The sequence below is a fragment of the Pterocles gutturalis genome, unplaced genomic scaffold (genome assembly GCF_000699245.1).
Source record: "Pterocles gutturalis isolate BGI_N339 unplaced genomic scaffold, ASM69924v1 scaffold3003, whole genome shotgun sequence".
NCBI classification, from domain to species: domain Eukaryota; kingdom Metazoa; phylum Chordata; class Aves; order Pterocliformes; family Pteroclidae; genus Pterocles; species Pterocles gutturalis.
In genome coordinates, this window is record NW_010122716.1 from 16728 (window position 1) to 33085 (window position 16358).

The window sequence follows — 16358 nt, forward strand, 5'->3', positions numbered from 1 at the left end:
GGTCAAACAAGCAGATAGACATCAGTAGGCCATTGTGTGCCAGTACCATGTACTCTATGTTTCCCTGTAGCATCATGGCAGTGTTTAGGAAGGCTCAGTAGACAGTTTTAGTAATTATCACCTTGTTTAACTGTTCATAGTGAAAAGGATTTGCTGGTTTCTATCAGAAATTAAATAAATAGTCACAGATACATAATGATAATATGTAAATATTTTTAATCATAGCCTATGCAGAAACTTAAACGCATCCTGTCATAGATTTTTCTTGTTGTATATGAAGCCGGTATTACCTTTCCATATTGAAGATTCTAAACATATAAATATTTAATATTATAGAGAGGTGAGGCTACTAGGGCTGTACAGTAGAAAGTTTTAATAGTTTTATTCATAACCTTCTCTCTGGCTACAAAGTATATTCCTGTTAACCAATTTGTATCAACCATAGCTGGATTTCTCTTGGGATTAAAAAATTGATTTAAAAAGACAAGATGGGAGGAGGGAGTATGTCTTGTATTCACACATTTTTCCTCCACAGTCAAATACCATTTTCTAACATCTAAGCTTAAATTTTGTTCAAAATATTTTACACTCTTATTTACCTTCCCTAAATGCTAAACTCATATTTCAACAGGTTAGAGTAGCAGCCAACTTCTCCGTAGTGGTACAGACAACTATATTTTTTCTTCTTTGTTAAGAGTATGATAATTTTATGCCTAGTAACTGTCTTCTGGAAAGCTAATCACAGTTTTTAATGTCTGAAGTAGTGAAATGTTTTAATGTTGTTTATTAATATATACGACACACCCTGAAAATTGAGTGTGGAGTTGTGGGGGTAGGAGGAATACATAACATATCCTGTAGTTTCCTGCAAGCACATTCTGAAAAGGATAAGAACCTTAAGACCTGAATCTTACAGCAGTAAGCTCTAGCAAAATATTGAATTTTGTTTGAAAAAAAGAAAAACCGGAAGACACGTAAACATGCACACTGCTTTAGACAGTATACAGTTCGCCTGTCTTTACTGGCAATTATGCCCTGGTGATTAGCATATTTTTACTTAGGCTACATTGTTTGATTTCACATTTCTAATTTGCCACAGCAAAGAAGAGAAAAATAAAGGAAGAGTTTTTTTGCTTGCATTAGGATTATATTAATTGTTGCTGTGTTGATTTTTGGTGGTCCTTTAGTTTGGAAGTCATAATCTTAGTAGGATTGCAGACAACACTCTATCTCTTATGATCATACAGTAATGTAATAAGGCTTATTTAAAGAATAAAAAGAAGCTAATAGCCCCATACAAAAGTCAGCTCTAAGCTGCCATGTGTATTGTTCATCAGTGGAACCTTCTAATGCTGGCTTTCTATTCCACTATTTTGTATAGTTCTTTTGACAGCAAATTTGTTTATCAGCAAAGAGGACTTGGACCAATTGAACAGAATACAATTCTTGTCCTGAATCCAAGTAATGCAAAACTGCTTCATTCCATGGGCAAAAGTCTGTAAGTTATTTTTGCTTTTATCAATGGAACTAACATTTCTGTATATTTTACTCCAAAAAGTCCCCAAACCCATTTTCGTGTTTTATATTACATTGTGTGATTGTAGCCTCTGAGCTTACTTTAATTAAATAATAAATAAAATTACAAAATCAACGAAGTAATTTGCCATCTTTACCACTTCTGCTTTCTGGCAAGTCATACAATTTCATCTGCCAGACAGATTAACAGAAATGCAGAGCTCATGAGTATTGTATATTGTCCTTAAAGATACCAAATATTACCCTGAGTGAGACACGAGATCAGCTGAATTTCAGAGCTGGGACACTCTTGTCAGGAAAGTTCTATTCTGTAAAGCTATATTTTTAATTAAATACTACAAGTAGGTAGTATGTACAGCTTTTGTTGATCTGTAAATAAGAAATGAAATCTTCACATCTACATCATTCTTCCTGAAAGATGTTTTTAACTTGATTCTACTATATTTGTGCTTACAGATTTTATTTACCACATGGGTTGAGTATAGATAAAAATGGTAACTACTGGGTCACTGATGTAGCTCTCCATCAGGTATGTTTGTGAAGCATTAATACCAGGACCTTAATATTTTGCCAAAAAATATGTTTTTGTTTTCCTAGAGATTTGACATAAATTACTTATCTAGACCTGTTAAGATAAACATTAGGAATATGCCTATAGAAATTGACCCCTGTGGCCTTCACAGAATATAGTTGCGTTGAATAATTTGCTACATGGACAGAGTATTCAGAAATAAAAGTATCTGTTTTAAAATGATTCTTTTGAAAAAGAACAGATTTCTCTGCTACAGCTTTACTTATCAATTCTCCTATGTACTTAAATCCAGAATGTGAAACTAATTCGTTTGCTGTAATCACAGGAAATTTGTATTTTAGGCAGAAATTTCCTAGAATCAACACTATTGAAAAACTGGTAATAGATGTCGTAGTCAATATATTAAGATTACATTTGGTATATAAATTTATTTTATTCACAGTAATACATATTTTTCCATAGGCAGTCATCCCTCTTATATTTCATCTTCCATAACTGAAGCTTCTCTTTTCCATTGACTACAAAAAAGGTTTTCAAACTGGGAGCAGATGACAAAGAACCATTACTGACCTTAGGAGTGGCTTTGCAACCAGGCAGTGACAAAAACCACTTCTGTCAACCAACTGATGTGGCCGTGGATCCAATAACTGGCAGCATTTATGTCTCTGATGGCTACTGTAACAGCCGAATCATTCAGTTTTCTGCAAATGGATTGTATGTGATGCAGTGGGGAGAAGGTACAGGTCAGGTCTTTTGGTACTTCACCCATCCTGCTGTTATCATTAACTCATCGTCAACCATGAGATTGCTGATGTTGCTATTACTTTTATTTATAAATTTCTATTACTGAAATACCTTCCAAGCCCTAGCTGAATTTCAGCCTTGTTACTGCATTCCAATTTCATCTATTCATACAGCTACTTCTAGTAATTATATTTTCACTAAAAATAAACAATGGGAATTTATTAGCATGCTTTCAGTACAAGTATTGGCATGTCCTGTCTTATCAAGAAAATGTTCAGACTTTCACAAAAAAAATATTTTTTCTTAAACATTTAATCAAATAGTATAAGCTTTTACCATTTTTGCAAGGTTTATGCCATGGTTCCATCTATCTTAAGTTTTATGAATGATTCCCTTTTTGCCTGACTCAGATTTATATATCAGGCATTCAGCTATGCCAAATATTGTAGGGAATAGTGAATTAATAAATTTAGGCTTTACAAAGACAACACAATTTACCTACCTAAGTGAGTAAAATTGCCGACTTTATTTTTTTACCAGTGTTATATTCCGTTATGTGACATATTGCTGTTTCTAAGCAAAAATTATAGTTTTGGTGTGTACTTTAACACAAACCTGGGTGTTTTGTATTGCAGAGACTTCTTTATACAGAGCCAGACCTGGACAGTTTCATATCCCTCACAGCTTAGCCCTGATCCCTGACTTCAGTCAGCTATGTGTTGCAGACAGGGAAAATGGTCGAATTCAGTGCTTCAGGTTAGAGACTGGGGAGTTCATGAGAGAGTTCAAGCACAAATCATTTGGAAGAGAATTGTTTGCAGTTTCATATATTCCAGGTAATGTTTTTTCCTGCTCTTCAGATTTCAAGTAGTTGCTTTATGCCAGTATGTCACAGTACACAGTGTTATTTCATGAAGAGTGCTATCATGTTATCTTAGGCTTGATATTTATTCTCTGTCAAAGTAGAGCTGATGTAATGGAAAATTTTAGAACTATCCTGTTTTCCTACTTGCAGGATGCGGGAAGCTTGCATATAATCTCTGCTTCTGAGAAGGGACTGATTCGACTTCCTAAATGTTATGTCAACAAATTGATGATCTTGTTTCCTTCCTAGTGACTGCATAGTTAGTAGCTAGTTAATAATAACATTTGAAAATTTTCTTTTCAAGCTCCATTGAAGAGAGCAAAATGAAGAGCTTCCAAACTATCAATGAAAGTTTAGGGTTTCATAAAATAAAAACTCTGAAAGCAGTAAGTTTGAAAAAGTGCTGGTTTTTAATACCACAATATGGCTAGCAATTACTTTATTGAGTTTTTGGGTTAAATTTTTAATACCAGTACTGAAGGTAATGTAAATGTCAAGAACTGGATGAGGAATTTTGGCATGTCAGGCTCCTGACTCTGATATGGGGATATAAGTGTTGATATCAAATTTATTATCAGAGTTATCTCTCTTGCATCTGCTAGGAACAAAAAAAATGCTATACTGAGTGAAATACTTGATAGCTACAGGCCAGTACTCTGTCTCTGACAGTGGCAGCAAGAGAGGCATTCTAAGGAGAATGTATAAGCCTGGCTGTATATCATGTAGTCCTTTCCTCTCCTACTCCCCATACATCTACAAACACTTTATTTAAGGATGTTAGAAGGCACCTTCTGACCCCTTCTTAGTAGTATCTTTCTGTAGACATATTGCCGATGAGTTTTCCTAACCCCATTTTGAACTGGCCTGTACTATCTGTCTCCTTGACCTCCTGCAACTACAGTCTCCAGAATTTCACTACCCACTTCATTTTTTTAATTTAAAAAAGTGACCTAGTTTCATTGAGTGCTTCACAGTCCCAGTATTTTGGGAGTTGGTGAATAACAGTTCCGTACTCCCCACACTTGCTGCCTCTTAGCTGTCTCATCTCCAGACCAAAGAACCCTGGACACCTTAGTCTTAAGCCATTTAACTGCTGACTTGACTATTGTAGTTGCCTTTCTCTTCTAGCATCTTTAACTTCATTAGGACCTTCTTGAGATGCAGCGAGTAAAACAGCACTCGTTACTCAAGATGGGGGCATGCTAAGTTTTTGCATAGTGGCATAACTGTCCCCTCCATTCCTAATTCTCTTCCTGATGCTGAACATTCTGTTGACATTTTTGCTATCACTGTACATGGAGCCAAAGACTTCAAAGACCTTTCAGTGGTGGTTTGGAAATGTCTTTCGTGAGCTGTAGCTGCCAGTTCCAAGCTAAACGGCATGTAGGCATGATCTGTACTTTTTTTTCTCAGAAGCATTCTGCATTTGTCTCTGCTGAAGCTCTTCTGCCATCTGTTTGACAACTCATTCTTATAAAAAGTCTTTCTGTATTTTCTCAATATCATCAAGCTTTTGACTGCTCTGCAGAACTCAGTACCTTCCTCAGACTGGGAGATACCACCGTTCACCCCATTGTTCAGGTCACTAATGAAGACTACTGAATGAAATTGTTTCTGTCCTCATCCTTGCAGTATTGCACAACTCAGACTTCTCTATCCTGAAAAATGCCCTTAAGCTCTGCTCTTTGCTTCCTTTTGATTAATAGATCTTTCATTCAGCTCTGTGACAACTCACATTCTTTAATAACCTCTGATGCACAACCTTGTCAAAGGTTTTCTGAAAATCCAAATATGTCAACAGAATCTTCTTTACCTGTGTGCTGTTTCTGCCAGTTCAGATGTGGGGCACAATGTCCTCTTAGGCAAGCCATACCAACTTGTTTCTGACAGGCCATACTTAGCCATGTCTTATTCTTTATTATGGATTTAACCATCTTACTTGGGGGTTGAAGCCAGAATTGTTGATGTGTAGATCCCAGGCACCCTCTTGAGCTGTTCTTGTAGATGGGCATTAACTTTAGCAGTCTACTAGTCTCCTGGAGGAGCGGCTGCTGGCAGTGCTAGGTTGCGCACCTTGGCCTGTGGTCATTAATTTCACATTTTACTTCCTTCTGAACTTGAGTGAATACCATCCAAACCTGGTGAATTTTTTACTTCCAACTTGTCTCACACCTTTTGTGTATCTCCTTCCAGTTGAGCTGGCTCCTCTGACCTCTTTGCTAATTAAAAAAAAAATAAATAAAAAATTTGAGTGTCAGAATCTCCTCAACATATTCAACAGAAAAAAAATGACAAATATTGACAAAGCTTCTCTTCCACAGGCCAGTCATCCTTGAGTCCCCCATTCACACCTTTTCCTCTTATGGTCCCACTGATTCCCTAGCTGACTTTGTGTTTTTCTTGTGTTTAAAGGACTTTCTGTTATCAGATCAAGCATCCTTAGCAAAGCATTCCTCAGATTATTTTTTTAACACATTCTTTTTACATTTAACCAATCTGTAAAATATTGCTTTTCCTTGTTCTTCTCATTTGGACAAAGTGTACACCTCTTAAATGCCAAACTTTCACTTGTTATTACCTACCTTTTTTTATTTAGTTTCCTCTTGCGTTACCTTTCTGTCTGTCTCTTTGTCTTTCTCTCAGACAGCTTTTTTTCATCTCTACTATTGCAGTTAATCTTCACTGTAGTTTCCTGCGTGTGGGTTGTAAAAGCAAATCTAATGTTGTTGCAGGTGGTCTCCTCTTTGCAGTTAATGGAATGCCTTATCCTGGAGAGGCAGAACCATTGCAAGGATTTGTGATGAACTTCTCTACTGGAGAAATAATAGATACTTTCATTCCGCTTAGAAAGGTAGAGTATTGCACAGAGTGCCTGGTGCATATTATTAAATATGTGAGAATGCTGGTAACACTATACTTCTCCAACTTTCATAAGACTAATACAGGAAATAAGATGCTTTATAATGTAAGGTATTCCAGAGGAATTCTTTATAATATTAACTTAATAAAGACACTAGAATTTTGTGTCTTGGTTTCTACATTTGTTAAATGTTCGAAAATTATACTACCCTCAAGATGATTCCTACAGACAATACCATCAGTCAGGATAAGGCTACTGTATTGCTGTCAGACAGTTCTTAAATGCTAATTTAAGAGAAGAATGAATGACTTGAATTATTCATATATTTAGATTTTAGTAGTTTGTCAAAGAATAGAGTATGTTCCTAAGCAGAAATGAAATTCAACTGTATGGTTACATCCCTTCTTTACAGAAGATTAGTGTGGAAGTTAAGGCTAAATATCATTCACACAGTATTGTACATTAAAATCATGTTTATTTTAAAGAAAAGTTTCCCTAGTGTCTAGCTTTAGGCCCAGCACCATGCAGCCACTCACTTCCTGCTCCCTCTCCTCCCTCTCTGCCCTGCCCCTCAGTGGGATGGGGAGGAGAATTAGAAGACAAAAGGGTAAAACCTCCTGGTTTGAGGCAAGGACAGGGAGGGATCACTCACCAATTATGGTCACAGGCAACAGACTAGACTTGGGGAAAAAATCAGTTTAATTCATTACCAATCAAATCACAGTAGGATAATGAGAAATAAAAACAGTTCATAAAAAAGACCTTCCCTCCACCCCTCTCTTCTTCCCAGGCTCAACTTCCCTCCTGATTTCTCTACCTCCTCCCCTTGCAGCAGCGCAGGGGGATGGGGAATGAGGGTTGCAGTCAGTTCATCACACGTTGTCTCTGGAAGTCCTTCCTCCTCATGGGGAAGATTCCTCATGCTCTTCCCCTGCTCCAGTGTGGGGTCCCTCCCATGAGAGACAGTCCTCCATGAACTTCTCCAACATGGGTGCTTCTAACGGGCTGCAGTTCTTCACTAACTGCTTCAGTGTGGGTACCTCCCACAGAGTCATGGCCTCCTTTGGGCACAGGCACCTGCTCCGGCATGCATACGCTCCATGGCTGCAGTGGGACAGCCTGCCATCTCACCATGGGCTGCAGGGGAATTTCTGCGCTGGCACACCTCCTCCCCTTCCTTTCTTCACTGACCTTCATGTTTGCATAGTCCCCTCTTAAATATGATTCACAGAAGTGCTACCACTGTCGCTGACTGGCTCAGCCTTGGCCAGAGGCAGGTCCAACTCAGAGCCCGGGAAGCTTCCAGCAGCTTATCACAGGAGTCAGCCCTGTAGCCCCTCCCCTGCTACCAAAACCCCACCACACACATAGATTGTATTAGACTAAAGTATAAATGTTGAGATTCCCATTTCTGGGCAACACATATGCTCTGTTATTTGCAGTCCATTTTTAAATGATATTTGAGAGAGTTGTTGTTTTTCCGAGTATAGAAAATAGCGGTGTTGCATACAAACTCTGACAAAAACCAAATCTGTGCACTTGAAACAAAGATTCATGATTTTTAAAATATATATTTCACAGGATAAAATTGAATGCAAGAATATACATATAAATATTATAAATATAAGCACTGTATAGCATGAATACATCAAATAATCTCCATGTTTTTATCGCTGGAGAAGGCAAACACACAATAGAAATGGAATTCCTCTCCCTTCATTCCTGTGAGGCCTTCACACCAGCACCTACTGCGTGTTCCAGTCTAAGGACTGAATATGACCAGTCTCAAGTTCAGGGTTAAGGAGGCCTCATGAATGTGTAGACACTTAAGGGTAATCTGTGACTGCTTATCTTCACAGAACTTTGAGATGCCACATGATGTTGTTGCTTCAGAAGATAAAACAGTATTTGTTGGAGATGTTCATGCCAGAGCAGTGTGGAAGTTTGCATCCACAGAAAGTATGTTTGTTTCATTCTTAATGTCACAACTTCCCATTTTGTATCTTTAGATCAGTACCACTTACCTGGTACTGCTGGACAAGAACCTGGGGGCTTAATGACAGTGATTTAAGTACACTACAAGTTCTGCCTGGAGAAGTTGTGTGCTACTTCTCAGTTTTCATTAGAAGACCTTTCTTCAGCATTGCTGCATGCTCTGTCAAAGGAGAGTCCTGAATGCATGAGTTAGTCGCAGGAGGAATCCAAATGCGTTTGCCTCATGGTAGATCTATCCCTGGTCTTGTCAGTACCTGCTTGAAAAAAAGCATGACTATTCAGCATTGTAGTAATTTTAATGTATCATTTGCTCAGAAGTGAACTGCTTCCTTTGAGGTTATCATATAGGAAACTCCCAGAGGCTGAAGTAAAAACACAAGTCAACTTAAAATTTATATTCATTTCATTGGGAGTATTTGTCATTAGAAAATGAATCAAGGGTAATTCGAGGTCCTGTTTCCATGAAGTGGAAAGACTTCCCAGTTTTAATCTAGTAACCCCCAAGTCAAGCAGCCTGATTTCAGGGAGAGGACCTGAGTAGTCAGACAGAGAGAGCAGATATTTTACAGGAATAAAAATATATTCCACTGTTACCTTATATTGGTGAAAAAATATATAAGAGAGATAAAGCTTCAGGCTTCAGGGTGTTAAGACAACCAGTAAGAGTCTGCTGTTATAAATGAACTTCTGACTAAGCCATTTATTCCATATTTGTCTATTCATAATTCATGGACTTTCCTTTGAGGCATCTGATATCAACTACTCCTAATAACAGGTAACTGGGCCAGATAAATTGTAATTCTGACTGGATATGTCTTTTTCTGATATAGTTACCTGAACAAGAACACTTCTAGGCTTTTATTCAAAGAAACATGAGCACAAAAAAACCCCAATTATTCATCACTTACAGGTTAGATGAGGAAAGTCCTTGTATATAATTTTCTTTTTAGCTTTTGCTGAAGTATAAAACTGACATAGAGAAGGAGCCCTGATTCATCCAGCCTTTAATTTGTCGTGATTTTGATTATAATTAACAGGTTTATTTTTGTGGGACTCCCTGAACTTTTACACGTACCCATAAAATCTCTCTGTGGCATAAGAGTTAATTACTGCAAATACCTTTCATGAATCAAGCTCTTTTCTTTTTTTCCGTGGCCTTGTGAGCTATTGAGTGGTTTATATTGACTCTCCCTGGTGAAGTTCAGATGCGGATGGGATTGTTTACTGTCAGATCATACTGTACATTTGAGGAAGCTATCAAGAAAAGGTCATTAAGTGTCTTTCTGAAATGTCAGTTGTCCTGAAGAATAATTTTGTTTTACAGAAACTGAACATCGGTCAGTTAAAAAGGCTGGTATTGAGGTACAGGAAATAAAAGGTTAGTCTGATTTGTAATGGGAATGAAGGAACCAGTATTTTGACAGAGACTAGGACTGCGTCTGACAAGTTGGAGGGAGAAATGCTAACTAGTTTCACTGTTTTGTTTTTCACTGTCATTTCATACAGATAAAGTGAGCTGGTGTAGGAAGCACTAGAAAGCAGCTTGTGTTACCTAGTAGATACTACTTTACAGCCAATCTGAACATTTAATTTTCAGTGATGACAAGTGCTTCACAGGCACTAAGATAAAAATTTAACTAGTGGATTAATTCCATACCACCATCTGGTATGGTCCAGATTGGTATCTGTGTCAGCTCCCTTCCATGCAGAAATACCTCTGAAATGTAACTATGATAGTTACTCCTCAGCTCCTTTCTCCCTGCACCACAACCCTCAACCACCAAAAAAGTGTTATTTGAAATGTCAATTGGTATATCTTTCTGCATAGTCTTTCAGTACACAGCCTTGCCAGTCACACCATAGGGCAAAAAAATTTTTGTATTTGGATGTATTTCCCTAGATTTACTGTGGGTTTTTTTTTCAATTTGTCTGCATGGAAAAAAAAAATAATATAAGGAGATAAAGAAAAACATGTAGAGGAGATTGAAAGGGGTAAAATAGCAATTCAGGAAGATGAAAAATAATTTTAACCACTTGTATTCTGTTACATACACTTTTTATGCTGAAAAGGATAAAGTTCACTTCCCATTTAGAAAAACAGTACTGGAGAGGCCTATATAAAATGTTCAGCGGTTCTTAACTGTTATTCTGTGGTTGAATTCAGAGCTTGTGTGGTTTGTTTTAGCCATGTATATGCAGACAGCGGAAAACACCAAAAGATCCCAACTGCCAATTGCAAGCATACAGAATAAAGTAGAATAAAAGAGGGTGCCGTTATAAAACAATTAAATCCTTATTGTCAAAACTGTTATCCTTCTGTTTTATCTCTGTTGGTACATCAGCCCTCCTGAAGGACTCAAAAGGGAAGTGTTGACATTACAGCAGCCACAGTACAACAGATCTAGGGGATATATTAATGCATTTCGCTTCTAATGTTACAGAGAAAAATGCAATAGCATCACGGGTGTAAGAAACAGTTTCTAAGTAATAAATAAACTGCTTAGAGTTAGTAGACTGAAATAAACATCTTTCCGCTCCACTTGAAGAAAAGAGATAGCAAATGGACTTTGTGTCATCCTCTGTTTAATAAATGGACAGGAGTGGCCTGTACTTTCATAGCCTTCTGGTGACAGACTGTTACTATTGCTTGCACAGCTGTGAAGTGGGGGAAGATATGTGGAGAACGGTAGCTTTGCCCAAAGGTGGGCAAGATGGTGGAGGAAAATTGCTGTTTGCTATAACTACAACTTGAACAGGCAGCATGTTATCATTGTATCATTGTTATCACTAATGCAGTGTTATCATCATTATAACTGTGTTAGTGTTAACTGAAGCATTAGCTGTTCTTTCAGAACAGAACATTTTAAGTTTGATACAGAATCAGAAGAGTTGATTCAGAGTGTGTTTCTGATGCAGCTGCTTCTTAAGTGCCGTTGTCAGATTTTAAAATATATAGCTAGACAGTTTTACTCATTAAAAGTTAGCACAAAGCATGTGATCCTGTATACACACACAAAACAGTACAGAGGATTTTATTGAAATTGTTTTTCTCCTTGTGGGTGGAGAGATAACAAATTATTCAGGAATGATGCAGTTTTCAAAAGCTCTCCAGATTTACAGAGCCAAAGCTCTTTCATGGGATGTAGTGCTCTGAAAATTTAACTCTTTGTCCCAAGTTTATTAGAAAGAACTTGTAAATGCTTTCCTTTTTGTTTATGATAATACAGCATATCCTGGATTTCTGTATTTCTTGTGGAAGTCTTATTATCAAAAGGAGATATTTAGTTGATATTACATCACACGCCTATTTGCAAAAACAGATCTTTTGGGGATTTTCCTGTATTTTAAATGATAGCTACTTCTTTAGACAAAGCTCTCCCTAACACCTCTCCTTTCCCCATTTGACAAAAAGAGAAGACATCTTTGCTAGTGAGTAATATCATTCAGACTCTCTCTGTCTTACCTTTGGGATAATGTCAGCAAGAGCTAAAAATGTCTACCTAAGTGTTTGTCTTTTGTTTCCTTGTTACTCAACACTTCAGGTATTCTAGCTTGGTCTGTTCTTTAATGCCTTGTTCTGTGTTGCTTGATGCATATGGATTACATACTGAAATTGTCTTCTTTTTAAAGAATCAGAAGCAATTGTAGAAGCCAGACTGAAAAACAACCCAGAATCAACAGACCCTCTAAAGAAGCAGGAAAAACAACATTTGGTCCAACAGGCCAGCACTGGAGTTTCCTTTGTTCTTATTACAACTCTTCTTATTATCCCTATTGTCATCCTGCTGGCAATTTTAGTATTTATTCGGTGGAGGAAGACAACTGTCTGTGGAGGTAACCATGAGTAACTCTAGAGAACCAGCTTTTATTATTCCAGTTCCGAATATCACTGAACACTGAGGGATGAAGGTATAAAGAGAGAGGCTTACTGTCTGAACAGTTACTGTGCTGCTGCATGCAAACTAAGAATCAGTGTGCACACAGCAACTGTTTCCCCCTATGCCTTTAACATTACATTTCAAGCTTCCACCTTTTCAGAACCTGTACCTAAAAACCTTAATTGGTGTCAAGCTGAAAATTGGTATCTCAGAAACAACTAGAATATATTAATGTTATCGTCTAGCATACATAAATTTTAATACTCTGAGTATAGTTTGATTTTCACTTCAGGATCTTTAAATTGTTGAGAACAAAGGACTCTACATATTATAAAGGTATAAGCAAAATGCAAACAGGTAACATTTACAAGAGCTTATATGTTACTGTTCAGTACTACCTTGTGCATTTTTTGAGTCAGATGTTGCCATAATGCACCTCTATCAATTGCTGTGAGAGCTTTAATTGGTACATGTAATACTATATAAATTTGTTCTTAATTCATATTATATAGTAGCATTATTTTTGAGAAACAGGTAAACTGCAGTTGAGTTTGATCATTACACTGGTTATTTTGTATGCTATAAATAGTTTTATCAAGATATTCTCATCAAGAGAAGAAAATGTACATGGAGTAGACAAACAACACAGTTCTGCCACTGGCTAGGACATACTATGACAGAGTAGGTAATTTGATGATCTAATATTGCTGTGCAACTGAATTGAATATATTTCATTTGAAGGTTTCAGTGTGCAGCTTCTTGACTGTGTTCAGGCATGTTTATCACATCAAATGTGCTAATGCTCTAGACTACTGCAGTACTGGTGTTAATGGATATGATCTATAATAGCATCTTTGCATTCCATTTGGATTCAAGCAGTGCTTGAATTTACTGTGTCAATAGCATGATATAGTTACATTGGCAAAAGTAAACTTTTGCACAGATTTATGGAAACTGAGTAGTATATAGGAAAAGACAGTTTGGTCATGGCATTTAATTTTTCTTGAGATGAAGGAGGGAGAGTTACCATGGAGGAGGATGTAGTTTGTGAGGGAGGAGAAAAAGTTCCGCCAAAATGCATGAAGAAATTTACAGATCACTGTCTTCCAGAAAGCCATTCTTCTCTGAAGGGAAACTATGCCGTTTCAAATGTCAAGCTGTATTTTGCAGTGTGCGGGAAGGTAGCTGTGCACATTCTAAATGATAAGGTTCTTGTCCTTCCTGTAAACTCACCACAGTAACATAAGAGAACAGTTGAGGGAACTAAATTCTCAGAAATAACTCACATGTGAATCTTCTTAATGGCCTGACTGGCATAAACTAAACATCTGTGGTATGACAACTTTGTTAGGAATTATAATTTCACCTTCATCAAGAAGCTGAAAAGTATTGGTTTTGCTTCTTAGAGCTACTTATCCATTTGTTTAATGTTTGCTTTGTATCAGAAAAATACAGATAATAATCATAGAACATTATTTTTTTAGCTTATTTTTGAAATTACCTTATTTTTCAGCTGATGGGGAACACAAACTCGATTCAAGTTCAGGCAGAATATTAGGCAGACTTAGAGGTAAGTCTAAGTCACTGAAGATCTTTAAGAACACAGTAACTGGAGTTTTTTTTCCTGTATTCACTTCTAGTTGAATAACAGATTTGATGGAGCTTTCTCAGAGGGCAGATTTGAGGTGTTTTGTGGAAATGTCTTTCACAACAGCTTTCATCCATCATTGTCTGCCTGCTGAAGAGGATGTGTCACTACAAGTGGAAGAGCAGTAGCTGTTATAATGAGTTATCTGTGGATCTGGTGAATGAAATGAAGCACTTTGAGACTAAGGGCAAACTGTTGGGAACACAAATAGCCTGTGTAAAGACTTAATGAAACAATGGATGCTGAATAAAATAGTTTTAAACTTATACTTCAAAGATTAATTTATTTCCTCTTTTGTAATTTTTTGGTGGCTGATGTGCTGATCTTTAATAAAGTTTCTAGAAGGACACTTAAAATAATCTCCACTGTACTGCTGAATGAGTAGATAGATTTTTATTCCCCCCGTACAGTAAAGCAAGCCTAATGACAAGCCTTTCCTTTCCACAGGGAAAGGTGGTGGTGGCCTTAACCTTGGGAACTTCTTTGCAAGTCACAAAGGCTACAGCCGAAAAGGGTTTGACCGATTGAGCACTGAAGGAAGTGATCAAGAAAAAGATGAAGATGATGGCACAGATTCAGAGGAAGGGTGTTCAGCACCTCCACCAGCACCTTCATCATCCTGAAAACAGCCTTTGAGTTCTCCATTATACAATTTAACCCAGAATGTCAGATTCCTTTTCCCTTAAGCACGTTTAAGATTTTGTGTATTTAATTGTAAACTGTACTAGTCTGTGTGGGGCCGTTACACTGGTTCCTTTAATTTTTTGTTTGGTTTTAGTTCTGTTAAGTGGAGGAGTGTATGGAAGTTCCATATCAGTGCCATTGTTTTTTATGTGAACATCTTAATAAAGCAACCAGTCTTCTAATTGCAGCACTGATTTAAAGCAGTAATATTTTCTCATCTCAAATTGGGGATCTTGTAAATAAGTCTTACTATATGCTTCATCAAAATACTGTTCCCATAAATATTCAGTTGCCAATTTCTGTTTTGTGCCTTTCCTCTTCAATGTCCTTAACTTGTTGCAGTACAGAGAAGATACAGTGCCACAAGAAAATGAAGCTGCTAAATCTTCTTCTATTTTTTTAAAATCACTAACATTATATTGCATTGAAGGAAAGAAAAAAGCCTCTATTTAATTTTTTTTTCTTCTTCCTAACTTGATGTGTTTCTGGGATGTCTTATTTTTAGATGGTATCACTGTTAGAACACTATTTTCAGAAGCTGAATGTAATTTGTGTAATAAAGTATTTGCAGAGCATTAGCTGTCGGAGTGTACTTTGGAATGTTTGCATACTTTTAAGTTTTTTGTATACAACTTTTGTAAAAGTTACACAGACCACTTAATGTCTACTGCCAGCAGAGAAAAAGTGCTATTTTGTATAGAAGCTGGACAATATTTTGCTATGTCACAAGGCTGGGGTTTTTTTTAAAGACTAATAATTTATATACATGTACAAAGGGAAGCTTAAACATTTAAAGAGGAATTTTACTTGTAAAATAAAACTGCAGGGTAATTAATAAAACATGGTCACAGCTAAGAGGAAACCTGTGTCTCAAATTAAATATGCAAATTAGTCAGGGTAGGCATCTAGTACTACCTGATTTGTAGTACATATTTTCTTGTTTCTCCACACTTCCTTTTTTATTCATAGGATAGGAGTCCTCAGTTGCATACTGTGCTCACTCATTGAACAAGAGACTTGCAGAAGACCTGCTAGATCGTTTTCCATGCTGTATGAATCATCTGGAAGTCTGAATCATTGTGTGACATCATCAGGATTTATCAGTCTAATTTGAGGATCAGAGCATGATTAATCTCCTTTTAAAATCTGTATTATGACCAGAGTGTACACAGCTGTAATTGCTGCAGGTTTTTATGAAAGAGCTTTATTGTCATTGCAGGTGTCATAACAGACTGTTGCTGGTGTTGAGCTTAAAAAGGAGGCTTTAGGTCTCTTGTGGTGGCAGGTTTTGTAAGGTGTATTTTGAAGGAATAAGGGCAACGATACTGGAGCAATTGTAAGATTTCCTCCCCCAGCAAGATTTTATAAATCTCCTTTTTCTGGGAAAAAAACTTAAAATCCTTGCTAGGTTGTTTTTTCTCAAGTATAGCAAATCTCCAGGATAGCTTTCTAAAATGCTGGAGTACAGGCTCCGGTTAATGTGATTGTGCTTAGTGCATACTCCAAGTTGCTTCCTCTCCTGCTACTTTCCTGCTACTGACAGTTTCTGTCTCACCTTTGAAAGCAAGGCAGTATTATTTTTAGCTTTGGCCTTAATGCCCTTATGTATGAATAAA

The 16358-nt window shown here is 37.0% G+C and overlaps 1 protein-coding gene across 1 annotated transcript in view; it reads left to right on the top strand.

The window, feature by feature from the left end:
- The window catches only part of PAM (peptidylglycine alpha-amidating monooxygenase), a gene marked incomplete at its 5' end in the record, with an annotated part of 24857 nt that extends 9540 nt beyond the window's left edge, over positions 1-15317 (top strand). Inside the window, 10 exons of the mRNA XM_010077594.1 lie at positions 1382-1498; positions 1993-2065; positions 2598-2805; positions 3448-3648; positions 6410-6528; positions 8397-8496; positions 9857-9910; positions 12163-12366; positions 13924-13980; positions 14506-15317. Of these exons, the coding sequence (XP_010075896.1) occupies positions 1382-1498; positions 1993-2065; positions 2598-2805; positions 3448-3648; positions 6410-6528; positions 8397-8496; positions 9857-9910; positions 12163-12366; positions 13924-13980; positions 14506-14681 (1309 nt within the window). The remainder of the gene's footprint in view (positions 1-1381; positions 1499-1992; positions 2066-2597; positions 2806-3447; positions 3649-6409; positions 6529-8396; positions 8497-9856; positions 9911-12162; positions 12367-13923; positions 13981-14505) is intronic.
- Positions 15318-16358: the final 1041 nt, after the last annotated feature.